At 36.6% G+C, this 17,074-nt stretch overlaps 1 protein-coding gene across 2 annotated transcripts in view; it reads right to left on the bottom strand.

Annotated features, from left to right (window-relative positions):
• The window catches only part of DMD (dystrophin), a 2,258,239-nt gene that overhangs the window by 804,668 nt on the left and 1,436,497 nt on the right, over window positions 1-17,074 (bottom strand). For both annotated transcript variants that reach the window (XM_037986581.2, XM_073013821.1), the window contains exons 46-47: window positions 16,062-16,209; window positions 13,262-13,411 (exon numbers count right to left, since the gene is read on the bottom strand). In XM_037986581.2, coding sequence (XP_037842509.2) covers window positions 13,262-13,411; window positions 16,062-16,209 — 298 coding nt within the window. The remainder of the gene's footprint in view (window positions 1-13,261; window positions 13,412-16,061; window positions 16,210-17,074) is intronic.

Raw genomic sequence — 17,074 nt, 5'->3', positions numbered from 1 at the left:
TGCAAAGATGTCTGAAGAGATATTCATGGCAAATCAATGGGGGTAACCACTGAAAAAGTGATTTTAGAAGATCATTATTAGAAGACCTAATAATAGCTAATATTTTTTGGCCACTTACTCCATATCAGCTGTTGCCCAAAGCAGTGAAAGAGGGAAAGAAATACTCTGAAATCTCCCCTTCTCCTGCTCTCCAATCTCCTGCCAACGCCTCCCACTGGTTAAATCTATATAGAAGATAGTTGAGAAGAAAGCCTGAGGAATAAGGTGAGTGGAGGTGAGCTTCTTGCAATATACAATATATTGCAGAGAAAGAGGAAGGAAATTGAGTGGATCTGTGGCAAAGTCATACTTGGGTTATGAACCCCATAACAATCTATGTTTCAAAGGTATAAATCATTTGAATGTGTTCATATTTTCTGTCAAAGCTGATATGTATCTTCTGTGGTTGGATGAATGTGCTTCATAAATACCAAGAGAAAAAATCTTTTAGCAAACGCCTTTCCAGTATCTGAGAATACACTGTATGCATTCCAATGAATGGGATTGGTGGTCAACTCCTACACAGACTCTTGATAGCCACTCTCTACATCCCTACCATTTAAGATGTAGAGCAAAGGGACTAGGGAATCAGCATCTTGAAATTAGTGGGGAATGCAGAACCTCAGGTCCTATGCAAGAGCCATTGAACCAGTAACCTGATTTTAACAAGATCCCAAGGTGATTCTTGTTTCAGTAAGTCATCAATTAATGTTGTTGACAGATTCTTGGAAACTGTGACTTAGGCAAAATGACATGTAATGAAACCAATCTTACCATAGGCTAATTGATAAACAAGAATTAAGTTCCTACTGCATACCTGTGTTCACAAAACATGACCAACCATCTAAATAAAGACCCCAAGCACTTCTAATATTAACCTCAGAAATAAATGTGAGATATACATCCACTTTAGAAAAATTAATAAAAACCAGGAGGAAAATTATTTACCCAGTTTTTGGTGAATCAGTGAGTGATAGTGGTTGTAGTGGCAGTGGCTCATTCAAGGAATAAATGTTTGCAAAGCAAAAACTGCCAGGATTGCCTTCTCTCACCACGAAGTTCAAAAACAAACAATAATCAATATGGCAGCTCACTGAGCACTTTTGTAGAGCATCAATTATTGTCACGCGTCTTTATGATTATTGAATACTATATGAATTTTTATTTCACAGTAATTTATATTAATTCAGTCACTCATTTTCCAAGCCACATATTCCAGTTCAGGGACTTGGGAGGCCAGAGCCCATCCTGGCAACTCAGAGCACCAGACAGGAGCCAACCCTGGCAGGGATGCCATCCTATCACAGGGCACAGTCGCAGACACATAAACACTCACAGAGGGACAATGTAGACACACCACTTCCCCTAACACACACAGTTTGGGATGTGTGAGGAAACCAGAGTACTAGAAGGAAACCCACAGAGACATGAGAAAACCCCACATAGACAGTGTCCCCCGAACTGAGATACAATTCTTTTCCTTGCCAGTATTATAACACAGTGATGTTAAATGAAAAGACATTATTCAAAGACCTGCTGTACATTGAAGTTTGAGAAGTTCTGCTCTACGTGATAGCACACGGACCTTTTCCCCTTACCACTGCTATTAGAATTTTACGGTAACCTACTTTGTAATAGTAACCACAATTTAACTCCTCATAATAAAGTATGATAGTATATATTGTGTTTTTAGTTCCTCACTAGACCCTGGGAGATGAGCAAACATGCTTCATTATGCATCATTGTTGGACAAATGAGGAACTAGAGGCACTAAGAGATTTAAATAAGTGGCCTATAGTTATGAGTTAGTGAGTGGTGAACCTGGGTCTAGACTGAGTTACGAACTGCAAGTTTAGTGATCTTTCCAGGACTGAGATGAGGCATGGAGAATGAGAACATAGAATGGTGGCACTCGTTATACAAACCATTAGACTATTTGAAGCCACGCTGGGAATTAACCACATGTGAACTGAGAAGCTGGAAAGGAGTATCTTTAAGAAAACTCATACTTCACCCAAAGTAGAAATGATTATTTAATCATACTGCATTCTAGTTTCAGCCTAAAGACTTGAACATGTTAATGTCAACATCTTTCTTTTTTTCTTTTTTTGTTTTGTTTGAGACAGAGTCTCACTCTGTTGCCCAGGCTGGAGTGCAGTGGCATGATCTCCTCTCACTGCAATCTCTGCCTCCTGGGTTCAAATGATTCTCCTGCCTCAGCCTCCCAAGTAGCTGGGATTACAGGCATGTGCCACCACGTCCAGCTAATTTTTGTATTTTTGGTAGAGATGGGGTTTGATCATGTTGGCCAGGCTGCTCTTGAACTCTGACCTCAAGTCGTCTGTCCTCCTTGGCCTCCCAAAGTGCTGGATTATAGGCATGAGCCACCGTGCCCAGCCTCAACGTTATTTTAGTAATTAAAATAGAGTTAGTTTTTGTCTGCTCCCAAACTATAGGAAACCTTACCTATAAAGTGTCTTTTCTATTAATTTTCCTGTTTCGTGTGTTGTCCTTTATTTGTTCCCAATGAATAAGGGCCTGCATATTAATTTTTTCTCTTCCTTAACCAGCATCTCAATGATTCTAACAGAAAAACACACACCACTGATAAAAATAAAACAATAAAGCAACCTCTAGGAGATAATTGCAATGGTCTAAAATTTGTCACAACAGTCATAGCACCAACAGAAGCAATCTTCATGATAGTCATTTATATTGCAATTGAGTTCAGAATGTTCATTCTTTTATAAAAGTTTCAATAAGTCCAAGAATTACTGTCCTATTCAAAACTGTTGATGTCACCCACATCACAGTCAGAATGTGTCACTTTCATAAAAAAATATTTTTAGACTGCATTTGAGGTATAAACATCAGTCACGGGTTGCCTACAGAATGCAACTATCAGAACAAATAGAGTTTTCTTGAAATATCCTTGTGATGACTTTGGTTTCTGGCCCATTTTCTGGTCCATCTCTTTTCCCCCCCACACTTGGCCAACCATGCCAAAGATGGACTATACTTGTCCTGGTGATAACTGCAAATGTTCACAAATTATAAGTGCAACATTTGGCTCAAATGCTTTCATTTCCACAGTAAAACTGATTGATTTTCTCTAGCAACAAACAATGAAATGCTCTCGTCAATGTCTTGTAATTAGTTCTAATATGAGCAAGCCAATTAAAAGGGAGAAAAACCAAATTTCTCCATCAGGCCCTTATCAGCCCTTTTGTTACCCATACAGTGGCCTTGCCCTGAACCATAAGGTGGATAAATGAGGGGAATGCTGATTTTGGCATCCAACTTACTTTCAGATAATCTAGCTCATCCTTTTCAGCTGACACGAGAGAGAAATAACATCAAAGGGTGATAAACTCTTTCTTGCAAACCTGGGGTTCCATGGTTCACTGGCCCCAGGTCTAATCTATCAATCCATTTTCTACACAATAAAAGGTAAGAAACCCATTACAGATCTGTTATAAGCCTTGGCAGGTGGTCTATGGCAAAAATGGAATACATAACCAACCCAGCATTTGGTATCTCTTTTGTACAGTTTGAAGCACTAGGGGTCAGCTGACATGAATATAGTAGTCAGCATTTAGCATTAATTTTTTTAAGCTACATAAATAAACTCACATCTTGATATATGAGTACAAAGATTTGACAGAAAAGTTCATTTTTGGTATGATTCTGATCTTTAATAAAAATCACTCTGTTATTTTACTTTTGTATAACATATTTGCTTTGCAGGTGGTATAATACATGAAACTGGGTTAGAATTTACAGTATGTGCTCTTAAATATGGCCTTTAATCTTTGTTCCTTATTTAACCTCAGTTTAAGGAGTTGGCATATGAAAACTTGCATTTCATATCATTTCACGATCATTAAATTATTAGAAAGGAAGGAAACTCCCTCTAGTCTCAGGGTTGGTGCTATATAAGTAAAGGTACTGCAGAAACAAAAGGAAAGAAAAAACATTTTATATTAGCAAAATCTCCTTTTATTATGTCATTTCTTCTCCTTTCTAGAATTCATTGCTATAGACAAACACCTTTGTGCTAATAAAGGAGTTACTTAAAAATGCTACACTGAAGATGCAGAGTTATGAAATTTTCTCCTCCTTTCTCTTTTCATCATCATTTATACTCTTCTTCATTTTAAATCCATCACGAACAGGGAGGGGAGATTGCCGAGAATAGTCGAATTTGTTTTTAGTTGAAAATTAACTTAACTTTTAAATAAAATTTGGGGCACAGCATATTTAAGTGACACATTTACATGCTTGATATACATTGTCAGTATGCATACAGTGGCAATAATAAAGTTTCAATATGGAAATAAGTTGGTGCACAAGTATCAGTGCTTCACAATTTATGCTGGATTTTTGTTATATTTTTTAAAACATTATTATATTGAAATGAACAAATAATCTTGTATTTGGTGAGGTTTCCTAATAGAAAATTATCTGGCTTCAATGTAACCTTCTACAAATGATTTTCCATTACTTTGCCAAAATGGGGGAAACTGATATCAAAAATAAAGGTAGGGGGAAGGGATGGAGAAGCACTGTGAAAGTTGAATTGCTTTCTGCTTGGATTTCTGGGTTAAAGTCAGGCTAATAGATTGATAAAAATGATGTTCAGAATTAAAAGGTCCTCTGAATTATGTTCATACTTTAAAAGTGAAAATTCTGGTGTTTGAAAACAATGCTGGCTTTGTTGGGTTTCTTAGGCAATGTGAGGAGAAAAATCTATCACTTTCCAACACATTTTAGCTGAAATGCTATCTGGTCAAAGAAAATGAAAATAATGATATCAGTGGAATGGGAGAGCACTGGCTGAAAACCCTCTGTGCCTTCCACGAGAGCCATTTTGTTGTCTTGCCGCCTCTAACTCTCCTCTCCTTCACCTGCTGCATTCATAATAGTAGCACATAGTTCAGCTTTCTCCCCAAGAGCCATATTTATAACTGTTTGATTAAGAAGGTGAGACTTTTGGAGAATTTGGAAAAGGTGAGAATCAGGGATAATTTTGTGCTTGGTCTTTGCATTCTTCTATTTTAGTATTACTCCTACTGTTTTTAAGCTAACATTTTTTGAGTAATTACAATATGCCAGATACTGTGTTACACATGTTCCATCTACTACCTCATTGAATTTTCACCACAACCTGAATTAGTCTCCTGGCTCATAACACCCACAGCCCTTGTTACAGTTTTTTTGTTATAATGTTGGGTGTGTTGGGTGTCACGGGCAGGCCTCTGATCTTCTCCTGCTCTCCTTTCACTCTAATGTTCCCCCGCCTTTCAGATTATAGGTCTTAAGAACCTCCTATGAGAGGGTCCCACCACATACCCTGGGGAGGAATGCTCATGTCAGGAAGCTTCCATAAAAAACAAAGAGGACAGAGTCCAGTGAGCTTCCGGGTAGCTGAACACGTGGGGGTTCCTAGAGGGTGGTGCACCCAGGGAGGGCATGGAAGCTCCATGCCCCTTTCACTCCCACCCCACAACCATACCTCACCCTATGCATCTCTTCATCTGTGTCTTTTGCAATATCCTTTATCATAAACAGGTGAAAGTGAGTGTTTTCTTGAGTTCTGTGAGCTGCTCTAGCAAATTAATTGAACCCAAAGAGGGGGTCATGGGAACCCCAACTTGAAGCCCATTGGTCAGAAGTTCCAGAGGCCTGGACTTGAGACTGGTGTGTGTGTGGTGGGGGGTGCAGAGGAGGCAGACCTGGGGACTGAGCCCTCAGTCTATGGGATCTGACAGTATCTCTGGGTGGATAGTGTCAGAACTGAATTAGAGACACCCAGCTGGGGTCTGCTGCTTGGTGTGTGGGGAAAAAAACAACCATGAATTTGGTCATAGAAGTCTTCTTCTGTATTGACGATTGTTATGATTTGAGAGTAGAGAAAAAACACGGTTAGAAAGAGTTTTCCATACACAGTGTAATATTTCAATAATTTGGAAAGTTAAATATTACGTATTCTTATATACTTATTGTCATTAAAGAGTGATTAATTGGGTAATAATGCCAATCAGATTTCTTGGATAGGCTGAAATTCTCAGCTTAACTAAAGTAGTAAGAAGGTAGATGATGATGACAAGGATGATGCTGCTGCTAAGAACAAAAGCAATAATGATAATAATAGTTATTGAGCACTGGGCCAAGCCTAGCTCTAAAAGCCTGATGTTTGTTCTCATAACTAGAGTGACCCTCTCTATATATTTTATCTTCTAAAGTGGAATACTTATGACAATGAAAGAGGGAGCAATTAAAAATTATGATAGGATAACAGGCAAAAACCAGAACTGTCAGAGCAAATTGAGATGTACTCATGACACACAACCTAGTAATAAACCTCATGTCAGTGTGAAATTATAGGAGGCAAAGTCAAGGATGCTTATGTTGTAAACTTTAAATTACTACTCCCTTCCCCCAACCCTCAGCCTCCAACTGTTTAGCAACTATAAATTAGAGATATGAATATTTATAATGCCAAGCCCTATAAAATTATGCATGTCCTTTAAATAAGGGAAGGGTGGGAAGCGATTATGATATGCTTAGAACAGAATGTGGCACATAGTAGTCCTTCATTAGATAGCTGTTGAATAAATAATTTAATTACAGTTTTGCTGTGACTATTAACTACATAAAGAAAACATCCAAATAATGGATTTCCAGGAACTTACATAAAGAAAACATCCAAGATCATGGATTTCTAGGAACTATCAGACTATATGCCCAATAAATAGGTGAACACCCCCCTTTTTTTTTTTTTTTTTTGAGACGGAGTCTTGCTTTGTTGTCAGGCTGGAGTGTACTGGCATGATCTTGGCTCACTGCAACCTCAGACTCCCTGGATCAAGCGATTCTCTTGCCTCAGCTTCCTGAGTAGCTGGGATTATAGACATGCGCCACCATGCTCAGCTAATTTTTGTGTTTTTAGTAGAGATGGGGTTTCACCATGTTGGCCAGGATGGTCTCGATCTACTGACCTTGTGATCCACCTGCCTGGGCCTCCCAAAGTGCTGGGATTACAGGCGTGAGCCACCGCACCTGACCTGTTTTCTTATATAATAGCATTTTAGCACACAGATTTATAAAATTGAAGGCTGTGTGAACTGTGCTACAAATACACTTTAAGGGAGAAAATCATGAGCACATAAAAGCTCCAGTGGAACTATCTGGTCTCTGCTATGACTTCCAGCTAGAGAAATGATTTCCTATAATGATTATTATCCTCCCTACTAGATACTTTACAGCATTTTTTTCCAGGGTTCCATAAATACCAGTGAATATGGTAACAATGCCAGTGAAGATTCTATTCTTTGGTTGAAAAAAATATCACATCACACACCAGGTTCTATTGTGGGGTGGGAGGATGGGGGAGAGATAGCATTAGGAGATATACCTAATGTAAATGATGAGTTAATGGGTACAGCACACCAACACGGCACATATATACATATGTAACAAACCTGCACGTTGTGCACATGTATCCTAGAACTTAAAGTATCATTAAAAAAAAAAAAAAAGAAAAAGAAAAAAGAAAAAAAAGAAAAAATATCACATTAAGGACAGGACTGAACGGTAACTATTAGAACAATCTATTAATCATCATCTTGTGATAGGAAATTGATTGGACAAAGTGTCCATTTTTGAGCAAGGAGTGGGAAAGTCAAGCTTTAGTTTTATTTAATTTTCTCCTTTTTGCTATTCACATTTATATTGATGACTAATGACTGTCATTACATAGCAAATATGTCTGGAAAAAGACTAAACATTTATTTACCTTATACAAATGAAAATAAATCTAAAGTGTTTACTCCTCAGATACATATTTAGAAGCAACATGATTAAAGGTTAATACAAAATGAACCAGATTTCTGGCAATTTAGATACAGCCAACTGTATATTGTGGAAGATAGTTTTGCTAGGAGTTGCACTATATTTTTACTTTCATAATTTTTATTTTGTGATTTTTTGAAAATAATACCTGTACTATTATCAATATTACGAAAATTATTCCCATATTAAAGGTTCGTTATATATGTTATATTTGTAAACCTATCTTTTTCCTAGGTAAAGTGAATAAGATTTTTAAAGATGCACTTAAGTAAAATTCACTTTCCAGCAAAATTTCTTAACTGTTTTCCAAAATGCTTTTTTCTTTATATGCACCATTTTATACTGTCTGGGCAGTAACAAGTTCAAATAGTAATTTACTATTTACATTTAAACAGTATATTTTATTTGTAAATGGTATTTTACGTGTAGATAGTAAGTTACTGTTTACATGTAAAATATGATGAAAACGTAAATTTATTTAACAAAATGAAAATATATTTATTAAAACTAACAGGAATGCATAACATATACTACCTGTAAAATTACTTGACATTAAAAATAGGATTTTAACTAACTCTGAAACAACATAAACATGTTTTGCTATATTACACAATCATAAATGTTCCACAGTAGAGAAGGTTCTAGAAAGTAATTTAAAAACCTAGCATTTAGTTCTCAAAAAGAGCAGAAAGCAAAGCAAAAACTCATATAGTTTTTTTTTAAAAGAAAGTAAATCCCCATTTTAATATTTAAAGGAGCAATGGAATGAAATGGGAATCCATATTTTTTCTTTTTTTTCTAGGGTATTATCCACATAGAAATCACTTGAGCTTCACCAAAAGGTTAAAACCCCCATTCTTTGTTTTGGAATCACTTTTATATTTAAATAGAGAGCTACATGGTCTCAAATAAGTCACATAACCTTTCTAGGACTCGGTATTCTAATCTAGAAGATGTGAAAATAATTTAGTTTCATGAGGCTCCTTCTACCCAAATAATCCTGAGCCTGCAAAATGAATGTTCCATCTTTTCACCTTTTAAATTAAGGAAGGATACAATATGATTCAAAAATAAAGAATGACAAAGTATATTTTGGTTTTAAATAAATGGGTAGTTAAAAAAATACTCACCTATAACATGTATAAGAGCAATAAAGAATGAGGAAAGGGGACACAAAATAAAAAGACATGAAAGGAAATGAAACTAGGATTAAAGGCGTCAGGGAAGGAGAGTAGAAGAGAATGTGTTACATAAACCACCGGGGCAGAAAAATAGTGGCAAATATGCATATAGAAAAATAGATTCATGGCCAGGTGCGGTGGCTCACACCGGCAATACCAGCAATCTGGGAGGCCGAGGTGGGCGGATCACCTGAGGCCGGGAGTTCAAGACCAGCCTGATCAACATAGTGAAACCCTGTCTCTACTTAAAATACAAAAATTAGCCGGGCGTGGTGGTGCACGCCTGTAATCCCAGCTACTTGGGAGGCTGAGGCAGGAGAATTGCTTGAACCTGGCAGGCAGAGGTTGTAGTGAGTTGAGATCGCACCACTGCACTCCACCCTGGGTGACAGAGCAAAACTCTGTCTCAAAAAAAAAAAAAAAAAAAAAAAAAAAAAGAAAGAAAGGAAGAAAAAAAAAGTAGATTCATAATAAATACAGTAAGGTGTCAATTCATAGATGAAAATTAGCATAACAGTGAGAAACATAGAGGAAGAGAGCGATGATGATGGCAAGAGAGACTCCTACACCCACATGCATGTTCAGAGAAAATACAAAGAAATATGAAGAGGGATAAATATTAAAAACACCTGAGTCAGAAGTGTGTATAAAGATCATAGAATGAGATGCTCAGAGAGAGAAACACAGAGGCTAGCTTTAATAACATCCCCACTTTGTGGCTCTTATGGGTATTATTGTTAAAGACTGTAAAAGGTCAAGTTACGTATTAGACAAGAATGAGGATATCATTTCATGAGCCTTCATTGCATGAAGGCACCCATAAATTTATGCTAATGGCTATATTCAGTTTAAAGCAACCCTTTCCATATCCGCTTAAAGAGAAGCTACCCAGGCCAAGGCAAGGTAACACCCTTTTCCAATGAACTCATTATACGGTCCACCACTCCCTTAAAGAAATAGCTATATTATCTTCACCCGCTGTTTTCTCTCTTCAGCAATGAAACATAAAGGTACAGGCTGGGCGCGGTGGCTCACGCCTGTAATTCCAGCACTTTGGGAGGCTGAGGTGGGCGGATCATGAGGTCAGGAGTTCGAGACAAACCTGGCCAACATGGTGAAACTCCATCTCTACTAAAAATACAAAAATTAGTCGGGTGTGATGGCGTGCACCTGTTGTCCCAGCTACTCGAGAGGCTGAGGCAGAAGAATCGCTTGAACCCAGGAGGTGGAAGTTGCAGTGAGCCGAGATCGTGCCACTGCACTGCAGCCTGGGTAACAAAGTGAGACTCTGTCTCAAAAAATAAAATAAAGGTACAAAAGTAGGTGGTCAGTTGGCTCAATATGCAGAATGCAGCATATTAGTTAGCTGTGCAGAAAGCACCTGCCAACTGATTATGATATTAGGATATATCTGGAGATACTATGTACTAAGGAATTGACATATTCATGTCCCAGCAACTATGACCCACTAGTTCTAATTATATCACCCACTTTAAGCTTTGGATGAAGGATAGGACTCGAGAACACAGGGAGGGGGTCCGCTTTATTTCTACCCTCCTGTAATAAGTAAGAGCTTGAGATTTAATGAAGATCAAAATGGTCTGCCAGTGTTATAAGCCACTTTTTTTAACTTTAAAAAAAAACTTGTGTTATTTACCTAAATCTGGTACTGATCATTTCCTTTGTATCCCTAAATCTAAACTAACAGGGACATAGGGGCATATGGATGGAGAAAAGATGATTAAATAATTTTAATATGACTAATGAATAAAATTCCAAATCCTGTGGCATTTAATGGCAAAGACATTGCATTAAAATTATAATTTTGACATAAGAAACAGATATTATGGATGCTGTAGTAACATAAGTATATACATGATGCTGTTCGTAACCTCAGTTTTAATTTTCTATCATAAAAATTTGACTTTTTATTTTGTTTCAGAACACACAAAACCTTCACTCTTTCACAATCCACAAACCTGCTATTGTATATTTTAGATAGTTATCTCATAATTCCTACAATTATAATTTTTGTTTTTTTGCCATAAGATGTACTGAGATATTGTAGGACATTTTGGGTATCCTGCCTCCTTGTTCTCTTTTTATGAGGGATGATTTCATTTGCATTGCTATGTAGATGTAAAATTTAATTGCTGGGACACCACCTTCCCTCCATACATAAAAGTCTATATCTTTACACAGATGTTTTGCAATCATTAAAGGTAGAAACCAAGAAGGGTTTTTTTTTTTTTTTTTTTTTTTTTCCCCAAATAACTACCTGCTTGAATTACAGAGACTTAAGCGCACATTATGGTTTTAATGTCATAGAATTGGTACTTATTTTAGTTCCTAAATATTTTATCAGTCATGTAAATGATCTGTTATTAGAATGTCAGCATCCTCAATTTAAAAAGTATAAATAACCTGACACAATTCGAAATGCTCACAAATTAGATGACTCAGTATTGTAAAGATGCTAATTGAGCTCCAGATTCACAAAATTTCAATCAATATCCTGGCAGGCTTTATGTAAAAATAGACAACATGGTTCTAAAATTTATTCAAAGAAACAAAAGTAGCCAAGGCAATCTTGAATAGGAAGAACAAAGTTGGATTGTTTACACAACCAGATCCAAAATGTGTAAATAAAATGATTGCATACATACATACAATGGAATATTATTCAGTCATAAAAAGGAGTGAAATTCTGACACATGCTACAACATAGATGAGCCTTGAAAATATGCTGAGTGAAGTAAGGCAGACACAAAGTGGCAAATATACAATTCCAATTATGTAAAAGATCTAGAATAGCCAAATTCATAGAAACAGAAAGTAGTCCAGAGGCTACTAGTGGATGGGAAGACAGAGAAAGAGGAACTATTGCTTAATGGTTACAAACTGTCTGGTTGGAGTAATACAAATTTTGGAGACTGGGCGCAGTGGCTCACACCTCTAATCCCAACACTTTGGGAGTCCAAGGTGGGCGGATCACCTGAGGTCAGGAGTTTGAGACCAGTCTGGCCAACATGGCAAAAACCCATCTGTAGTAAAAAGACAAAAAGTTAGCTGGGCATGGTGGCAGGCGCCTGTAATCCCAGCTACTTAGGAGGCTGAGGCAGGAGAATCACTTGAACTTGGGAGGTGAGGTTGCAGAGAGCTGAGATCGCACCACGGCACTTCAGCCTAAGCGACACAGCGACACTCTATCTCCAAAAAAGAAAAAAAAAAATTGGGGGGGCGGGATAAATTGTGGTGATGGTTGTAATAAATGCCACTGAATTGTACACACAAAATGACTAAAATGACAATTTTTTATGTTATATATTTTATCACAGCTTAAAAATGTAATATCCCAATACCATTGAATTGTCCACTTAAAATGAGTTAAATGGTACGTGAATTATAGCTCAGTAGAATTGTTTTTAAAAAGAGATTGTAATTAAGCCAGTGAAGTACTGTTATAGTACAGATTTAATCAAATGGAATAGGATATAGAATCTAGACGCAGATTCATACATACAAGTTCTCTTGATTTATAACAAAGATGCCATGACAATACAGCGAGGAAATGATTATCTTTGAATAAATAGTGCTGGATCAATTGATGTTGCTTTTTATCATAAATTCATATGTACCACTTGCTTTATATAAAATAAATATGCATTAATTTAATAGTATTAATATTAGATTTATATAGTATTCAAGGTGGAAAGATGAAAACTCACGAGTTAATAAGTAGGTAAGTAAATAAACTTGTGGAGAACGTTAGTGTACATTAATTATTAAATCTATAATCTAGGTGTGAATAATTAATTTTGATTTATGATACTTGTTTAACTAGAACCAGACCACGTCCTTTTAGATTCAATACTGTCAGTATATACCTGGCCACTGAATTAAATACTTCATCATTTCTTCAGTCTAATTCTTCAGAATAATTTAGGCAAAAAATTGTAGTATAAATTATGGCATTTGGTCACTAATGTAAAGCCATTCACCATCATCATTTTTTCTAGCCACAACAAAACATACAGCCAAGGCAAACGGTCAGGTTGAAAAACAAAACAAAACAGCAATCCACATACCAGCCTCCTCCCCCACCAATGAAGCACCCAGGAGACAAAATACATACAAATACTTGCAACATTTAACACATGTGACAGAAGAGATGGTTAATGTCTAACCTTTATCCACTGGAGATTTGTCCGCTTGAGCTTATTTTCAAGTTTATCTTGCTCTTCTGGGCTTATGGGAGCACTTACAAGCACGGGTCCTCCAGTTTCATTTAATTGTTTTAGAATTCCCTGGCGCAGGGGCAACTCTTCCACCAGTAACTGAAACAGACATTGCAACAACGTTTAAAATGAATTACAGCACAATTCCAACTACCTTGTCTTCGCTTCTATTGATTAGTCTATCAAAATGAAGCGACTTGACCGAGGGCCCAGTGGTACCTCAAATACCAACAGTTTTCTATTTGAGCACAGAGCTGCTTGACTGAAACACTCACTCCCCAGTAGATAAATCTTTGCAGGAAAAAAATGATTATTTTATCCCTCATAATTTTTTAAGAGAAAAATGTGAGATGGTAAAGCAACACTCCAAATAAAGTTAGTGTCTGAAAACATGTCTCTATCAGAAATAGAACAATGTGAATAAATTCATCAACTTCTTGGGTATCATAGCATGCCATAGCATACCATAGCTTGCCACTGAGAAACTGCATTATCATCTTAAGAGGTAACTGACATTGAGAATGTTTACTCTCAATATACACAGTGCCAGGCACTGTGCTAATTTTTTCCTGTTTAGTATCTTAGTTTATCTTCATATTATAATACTTATATCAGGTAGATCCTATTATCTTCATTTTATATGGAAGGAAACTGAGACAAAGAGGTTAAATACCAGCTCCCAGGACACAAATCTAGCAAGCAACAAAGCTGTGGTTCAAATTTGGGTAGTTTCATTCTAGAATCCTCATTTTTCACTCCATATCCCTAAATTTCTCTTACTCATTCACCATCACATAGTGTATACCCTTTCCCAAGACCTCCAAAACCACCATGATGTTAACAACCGTGTTTTATTCATTTTTGTTATCTAGAGTTACAGTGTCTGCTACAGTACCCATTAGCCATACGACACTATTAACATTTAAGCTAATCAAAATTCGCTAAAATAAAATCTCAAGTTCCTCAGTCACACTACCAACTCTCCAGGCATTCAAAAGGTACAAATAACTAGTTGTTACAAAAATGGATAATGCAGAATATTTTCATTACCACAGAAGTTCTATTTGACAGCACTGATCTAGATTCTTTCAGGAGAAAAATAGAATCATATATGTTAATTATATAAGAAAATGCCACTAAATAATGTCTCAAATGAATTATCAATTATATTACTATATATGACACAGTACATTTAGGAAAGATAAATTTCCAAGAATAGACTGAGTTCATTGTTCTAGGGTATAACCATCTTCAAATGATTCCCATTCTTTTCTATTTTTGAATCTCAAATACCTAGTAAAACATCTGATGTATAGTCAGTGCTCCATATTTGTTTATTGAATTACACCATATTTTATTTTTATACTTTATTTCTTGTTCAGGTGTAAATTTCTTGTTTCACAGAAATAAATGTTTGACATTGGACTCTAATTTACATGTATAAGGCAACTGAATCATTGATAAAGGAGCAATTTCATTTCCCTTTGATTATGTGACCTTGTAAAATGAGGATAATAGCAACCATTGTCAAAATTTGATATGAAAATTAAATAAAATAGTGGCTGTACATGTATCTAATACTTGGCACATAATAGGGAATGATTAAATATTAATTTCTCTTCCCCTTTCACCTTCTGTTTGACAATTAAAATGAAATAGATCCAAAAGAGTTGCTTTCCTAAAACTAAAACCATGGAAGTTAATCCAACTGCACAATCAGAGCATGTCAGTCAGCCAAGGGAAGTAATCAGTAATAAGCAGACAGACATCACAGTAGGAAGGCATGAAAAGCCACTGGAATAAGCTGGATGTCTATTCAACCAAATGGAATGTGAACCAACACCACGTCCTACACCTCCAGACAAACAAGCTAAAACAAAACATTGCTTTGGGGGGATATAATGCCTTTAATTAGAGGCTGAAGTAGTGATATTGATTTGGCAATCCAGATCTTCCCTAAGAAAATAGATTCTTGTTTTTAAAGTCTCTTCTCAAATCTCCATGTAGGTAACCAGGACAGATTAAAAAAGTGATTCCCATTTAGATTTAGATTTTATGATTCCACAATCTGGTCTTTAGTTTTTAAAATTATTTGAACAGCCGGGCACAGTGGCTCAAGCCTGTAATCCCAGCACTTTGGGAGGCCGAGACGGGTGGATCAAGAGGTCAGGAGATCGAGACCATCCTGGCTAACACGGTGAAACCCCGTCTCTACTAAAAAATACAAAAAATTAGCCAGGCGAGGTGGCGGGCGCTTGTAGTCCCAGCTACTCGGGAGGCTGAGGCAGGAGAATGGCGTGAACCTGGGAAGGGGAGCTTGCAGTGAGCAGAGATCTGGCCACTGCACCACTCCAGCCTGGGCGACAGAGCAAGACTCCGTCTCAAAAAAAAAAAAAAAAAAAAAAATTACTTGAGGTTTTGAAGTTCTCAAATAAATCTAAAATTATTTTCAAATTAGTTTTTAAGATAAAAACTGTGATTTATATACATAGATTATATACATCTATATGTATAGATGCAATATGTGTGTGTATATATAAATACACACACACACACATACATACATATGTTCTTATGTGCACTGGTTGAGAACTGCAGGGTTAAGAAAAAATAAAGTTGCAACAAAAACACTTTAGCAAGGAATTATAAATAACCTAATGGGCAGGAAACCAATGATTAAATTAAAAAAATAGATTCATATACTTCTTTATAAAAGTGGGCTCTGGGGGATTTGAGAAAATAAAATTACCTTGACTTGCTCAAGCTTTTCTTTTAGTTGCTGCTCATTTCCAGGTTCAAGCGGGATACTAGCAATGTTATCTGCTTCCTCCAACCATAAAACAAATTCATTTAAATCTCTTTGAAATTCTGACAAGATATTCTTTTGTTCTTCTAGCCTGGAGAAAGAAGAATAAAATTGTTATAAACAACATATTTCTCAAACTATTTTTTAATGCAAACTGGAAAACAAACATGGCAAACAATTTGAAAATAAGCAATTTAAAAGCTGTTCACAATATATAATTTAAGAAAATTCATTCACTCTGAACAAAGCAATTTCAATATTTCAAGAATCTCTAAATGATAAGAGATTAAAATTGGTCAAGAAAAATTCTGATTCAAAAATTCCTGGCCGGGTGCAGTGGCTCATGCCTGTAATCCTAGCACTTTGGGAGGCCGATGTGGGCGGATCACTTGAGGTCAGGAGTTTGCGACCAGCCTGGCAAACATGGTGAAACCCCATCTGTACTAAAAATACAAAAATTAGCCAGGCTTGGTGGCAGGTGCCTGTAATCCCAGCTACTGCAGAGGCTGAAGCAGGAGAATCACTTGAACCTGGAAGGCAGAGGTTGCAATAAGCCAAGATCGCGCCACTGCACTCCAGTCTGGGCAACAGAGAAAGTCCCCATCTCAAATACATACATATATACATACATACACACATAAAAATGAATAAAATAAAAATTCTAACAACATTATATTATGATATCAGAGCAAGGTTTCTCAACTTTAGCATTACTAACATTTAAGTTTGGATAATTCTTTGCTGTGAGGGGCTATCCTGTGCATTGTAGGGTATTCAGCAGTATCCCTGGCTTGTTGTACACATTGGATAACAGTAGTAACACCTCGCCCCTGAACTGTGACAACCAAAAATGTTTCAAGGCATTGCCAAATATACTGGGGGGTTGGGGGTGGGGACAAAATTGTCCCTGGTTGAGAACCAACTAAAGTAAGTATATAACCTAAAGTTGCAAGTTT

This window comes from Chlorocebus sabaeus, chromosome X (assembly GCF_047675955.1).
Source record: "Chlorocebus sabaeus isolate Y175 chromosome X, mChlSab1.0.hap1, whole genome shotgun sequence".
NCBI lineage: Eukaryota > Metazoa > Chordata > Mammalia > Primates > Cercopithecidae > Chlorocebus > Chlorocebus sabaeus.
This window is presented reverse-complemented; position numbering and strand designations above follow the sequence as displayed.